The sequence below is a fragment of the Nuphar pumila genome, chromosome 5 (genome assembly GCF_984573655.1).
Source record: "Nuphar pumila chromosome 5, dmNupPumi1.hap1.1, whole genome shotgun sequence".
In the NCBI taxonomy this organism is placed as follows: domain Eukaryota; kingdom Viridiplantae; phylum Streptophyta; class Magnoliopsida; order Nymphaeales; family Nymphaeaceae; genus Nuphar; species Nuphar pumila.
Window position 1 is genome coordinate 126,591,597 of NC_143253.1, and position 5,535 is coordinate 126,597,131.

Here is a 5,535-nt window from a genome sequence, read left to right on the forward strand (position 1 = left end):
CTGGGTGCCATAGGCCATAGGGTACTCTGTATCGCACGGAGGCTTGATCTCCACTCCTGCACCACCCTGCTCTGATCTTATTCGACAAGCATTCGCAAGGAAAGAATGCAACCACCAAATCGTGCAGAATGAAGAAGAAGACCCGAGTCGTATCATATTTCAACTCGGTTTCTAATTCTGGGGTGGGCGACCGCCCACCCATGCCTACCCCTGGCTCCGCCACTGATGTGATCATACATGATTTGTTTAGTAGGAATTGAATTTTTGAATCATGCGATTGTGCAGGTAAGCAGGTTTTTCAAGCAGTTTGAAAAATCAATCGCTCATAATATACAAAGTTCTTTTTTTTTATGTTGTAAAAACACGAATTAATAGCAAACAAACCATATTGAACATATTTATGTAATCTGTTTGAGTCAATACAACTTGACCTATGAGTTCTTGCTACATAGTTTCTGTGTGTGTGTGTGTGTGTGAGAGAGAGAGAGAGAGAGAGAGAGAGAGAGAGAGAGAGAGAGAGAGAGAGAGAGAGAGAGAGCACGTGAAGTGTAACTTTGAATAGGTCATATGCACCATTGATGAAGTCGGGCCTCCATATTGGATCACATGGTGAACATACCTCAGAGTCCCCATGTCACCCAAGCTGTCAACAAAGACAACCAATATCATGTAACCAGCAAATCCGAATTTAACATTGAAAAACAAAGAAAGAAAAAGGGTGCATTTGGGGATTATGTGAATCGTGAAGATCATGAACTAGAAATCTTGTGACTTTTCGGGCATCGGCTGAAATATGACCAAGATCATGCTCGCCACAAAATTTATGAGCTCATTGGATTTGGATTCAGGTCTGATCTTCATTCCGATATGTACAATCATTATTCATTTAAGGTTAAAACAAATCATGAATTTGATCCAAATCCATTTTATCGTGTCAAGATTTCCAACCATAATTTGAATGTTGCTGGTTGATTTTGAAAATGAGAAGCATTGTAAATGGTGAAAAAAAAAACCAAGTGAAGCAATGCTATTAGTTTGTCAAAGGTTAGTCATTCTTTGTGGTAAACATGCTACCCAAGAACAGAACTTGTATTATACAGGTCAGATGTGGTAACCACAATAAAGACCGATACTTGGATTTGGTAAGAGAGTGTGACAAAATTCCAATCCAAACATGACCCTAATCCGAAACTCCATGTCCATGTTGGACTTGAGTTGAACATGACCCGACCCTTTGATGGCCCTAAATTGCAAAACATGCTTTGAAATTAACTCAAGATACAGCGACATTGATGGCCCTAACATGCTTTCAAAAATATAAATGGTTTACTTTACAAATTTGAATATAAAATACAAAACTATTTTTTATCCTAAAAAGGTAATCATGTGTTTTTAAAAATATTATTACTTTTAAAAGGTGTTTTGATCATTTCAATTTCAATCAAGTAAATACAACTAATGTTAAATATAATTTATTTAATATTAGATAAACTATATATTAAATGAGAGAGAGAGAGAGAGCTCAAAGAAACTCTAGTCTACATCATGTTTGCTTTGGTCACAGGTGAGCCCAGCCATCATAGTTGAGAAAGTTGGTCACAGGTGCGAAACCAACTTTCTCAAGTCTCTAGAAAAGATCATTCTCAAGTGAGAATCACAATCACAACTTGCACTTCTCATGTTTGTAAAAGCTTGAGAAAGTATTGTGATTGCGATTTGCATGCAAGGATCTTGAAAAAAAAAACCTATTTTTCACAAGGAATTGTGAATGTGCCCTAAAACAGCAGCTCCCACGTACCTTGTCTTGACAGCGTCCAATTCCTATCGTAGCTAACAGCCCAGAAAAAGTATCCTCCGAGTTGGTGGGTCAGGGCAAACTTAATCTTCCTTGTGATTGATGCCACATCATCGTAACCTATCCAAGCTGTCCCTGCATACGAGTACGTGGACACTGTGGGCCCATCATATACAACCTTTGCATTGTTGGCCAAATTGAAGTCTGCCACCTGTGAGTAAGTTAACACTCCTTTTCCTGGCCCCACACCCACTGCTGGTGCACCTAACCCATGCGACCCAGCATCCTTGAGGGTCCAGGTGCGACCGTACAGTGGCAGACCAAGAACAATCTGCTTCGGTGGCACACCGGACCTGATCCAGGACTTGATGCCACTGCTGGTGCTAATGTTGTTCTTGGGATCGTAAAGCGCAGCATGCGCACCAGTCAACGACGTGTTCCACGAGCCATGGTAATCGTAGCACATCGGGCTCACCCAGTCAAGGTTGTCCTTGATTGACCTTGCTGGATATGCTCTCGGCACACCACTGAGCCAAAAGTGTGACGAAAAGTAGACTGCTGCAGTAAGAAGAAGGCGTGGCTGGCCAGAGTCGATCTCCTCCTTTTCGGTGGCTGAGCGCCACTCGCGAAGAAGCGTGGCAAGGCTTTGCATCTCTTGAGTAGTCCTTGGGAATTCCCAGTCAAGGTCTAGGCCATCAAAGTTGTAGTTCCTAGCAATGGAGATCGTCGAGCCGATAAAAGCCCGGCGAGATGAGGAATTGCTAGCCATACGAGCATATGCAGCCGGATCAGCCCCACCGCCACCGATGGAGATAAGGGTCTTAGCAGGGGGATTGCGACCTCGAAGGACCGTCGTAAATTCGGAAAGTAGGGTAGCCTGAGATGGGGAAACGAGAAGCTGGAAGGTTGAAGGATCCATGTCTAGGAAGGCATAGTAGATGTGTGAGAAGAAGGTGGTATTGATGGATGATGGAGGGGCATAGGAATTGGTCCATGAAGGCCAGTATGCAGCCTTGATGCTGGCTGTCAAGGCTGAAGAGGGAAGCAAAAGAGAGAGGAAGGACACAGCAAGCACTAGCACCATTTCTCTGAGAGAGAGAGAGAGAGAGAGAGAGAGAGAGAGAGAGAGGCATGGAAAGTGGGTGGTCACTTTTTTTGACTATTAGGCATGGAAACTGGAAAGTGGGTAGTCACTTTTACTGACTTATCTACACTTCAATAATGTGTGGTGTGAGTGGGATTGGTTGTCACAAATTTGGAATCTTGTGATAGTGAAATCTACGTAAAGTTGTATTGATCACTATTATTTTATTGTTTGGTAGGCATTTTGAGAGTTTTTTTCCTAATTAATTGGTTTTCGTATTTATATACTTGACTGTTTGGGGTTAGGATATTGTCCCACTTCCATCACCTACCAGTTTCAAAATTCACTGAGTTCAACAGAGACGAGACATGACCTATCCCAAACTGAGCCCAACCTGATAACTAGGCCTGTCAATTGGTCGGGTATTTAACCCGATTCCGACCTATATCGGATCTACATTGGTTCAGTAATAATGAAATAGTTCTGGTTGACTTTTCGGGTCTGATCCATTGGAGTAGTATTTGGAATCGGGTATTGTTTAGAAAAACCCATACCAAACACATGTCCGACATGAATTCCGGTTAAGAACTGCATTTTTTCAATGTAAAAAGTATAAAAATGGATCTATGTTGTCCATATACGGAACCAGAGATGGTTTTTATACGCTAGGTTTGGTAGGATGAAGACCGAGTCCCAGGACCAGCACTCAAGAGTCGGTTCTGGATCAGGACCTACTCGAGTCCAGTGCAGGTCTGGCAGTCCTACTGATAACACTGGTCCATGCCTGGCTTGATTGTCTTCACTCCCAGTCAGGGTCTGTGATCAGTTTTGACCCATTTAAACTTAAACTTTCGAGAGACAGAGATGAAACTGATTAGGTTGCACCGGAACTTGTCCTGCTGAACCTGGATTCCATGCACCTGCACTTGATCAGGCTGGACTTGCTTAGGACCATAGGAACCAGTAGGGCCAAGTTAAACCATGATGGCTGATTCCAAGGTGCACAAGTCAAAGAAAATCCTAATGTTTTGTCATATTCTACATACCCGAACCAAGACCCACATGGCTCCACCTAATGGATACACACAGGTTAGGTATATTTGGGTCTGAGAAACGAGAAGAGCAGCTCGTGATTCAGTTCGGCTCCGAAATGGAGTTTGGTGAGGCGAGCTACGACCCAGCTCGTTTAGGTAAATGAGCTGAGCACGAACATGGCAAGCTCGGCTCGGCTCGTCCCACATAGGTTTGTTTTATATATATATATATATATAAGAGAGAGAAAGAAGAGGATGGTCCTGCACTTTTTTTGTTATGTCATGTTAGAAGTCTTCAAAAATCATACTTTTAAGTATTTTTTGCTTGATCTGATTAAATGTGTTTATCATTTACTCAGTAAGGAACATGTATTTGATTAAGATTTTTTATGCTCAAATGTGTATTTTAAAGATATAAAAGAATCAATGGTTGATATTATACTAGAATTTGATAATAAATTTTTTATATTTTTACATTAAATCAATTTAAAAGAAAGATTGTTTCTTAGTTAATAACCAATGACAAACGCATCTAATGATTCAGATCGAGCAAAAACGACTTGAAAGTATGACTTTTAGTAAGCAGGTGTGGACAGTCTCAAATTTTATTTTTTATACTTTCTTGGAAACCTAACCTTAGGGATGTGATCTCCATGGTTTAGTAGAAATTAGTTTTTGAATAATCCAATCATGACATTTGAGCAGAATTTTATAAGAATTCAAAAATCAACCTTGCATTGCATGTTGCAAGTCCATGGTGACATGAAACAGAGGTGGGCCACGACGTAGTAGGGTTTCACCAGGGGGTTTTCCTCACTTTGGTGAAGGTTTTTTCGTTATAAAAACTAGATTAAAAAATCAATTAATTAATTTTTTTATAAATTTTAAAACTCATAAAAATTTGAATCTTATAAAACCTACCAATATGTTAGGATCAGAAAATCCAAAAGTCATCATTATAAAATCAAGCATGTATAATCTATTTAGTCAGATTTAACGAAAACATTGAAAACAAAACCTTTCAAAAGCCTGATAAACTGGCGGTAGGTCACCTAGTCAATACTTAAATTTAAAAATGAAAAGAACATTACTTGAAAAGGGTTTTACAAATTTTGTTATTGTTTGGTTCGATTCAAGTTCCAGTTGGGTATGGAATGAAATTTGGCACAAGTCTCGTTTGGACTTAGGTGAGAATGGTACAAATCGTTAAAACCAATTTGAGTCGGACATAAAACGGGTTGGGCATAAACAAGTTTAAGCCTAATTTTTTCTCACCCAAGAACCCATCTGTTTTTTATATGATCTTCACCCCTGTTTCATCTTCAAAATTTTCCCGATATGGGTTTTGATTTTCACCTCAATCTCCTGTTCATTCTTCATTTTATGTCTTTTATCTCCGCCTTCAATGGGGGCGGGTTTGATGAATCTCTGTTTTCTCTTTGTACAAGATTTATATGATCTTTAGAGGAAAGAGTGAAAACAAAGAAATCTGTTTTTAGGATTAAAAAGGAGGAACTAAAGGTTAAATATTATTTTATAATATAATCAAAGTATATCAATAATTTCATTAAGAGAGACGGCGGACGTTGGCAAATTAAGTTGGTTTTGATTTTCACCTTGTC

General features: G+C 39.8%; 1 protein-coding gene across 1 annotated transcript; it reads right to left on the reverse strand.

Moving 5' to 3' along the window:
• Positions 1-509: 509 nt before the first annotated feature.
• Positions 510-2,879, reverse strand: LOC149838595 (class V chitinase CHIT5-like). The gene is made up of 2 exons (XM_090008278.1): positions 1,799-2,879; positions 510-643 (listed from the first exon to the last, which is right to left on the reverse strand). The coding sequence occupies exons 1-2, from the start codon at positions 2,877-2,879 to the stop codon at positions 621-623; spliced, it is 1,104 nt and encodes a 367-aa protein (XP_089864404.1). The 3' UTR covers positions 510-620.
• Between the last annotated feature and the right edge of the window lie 2,656 nt (positions 2,880-5,535).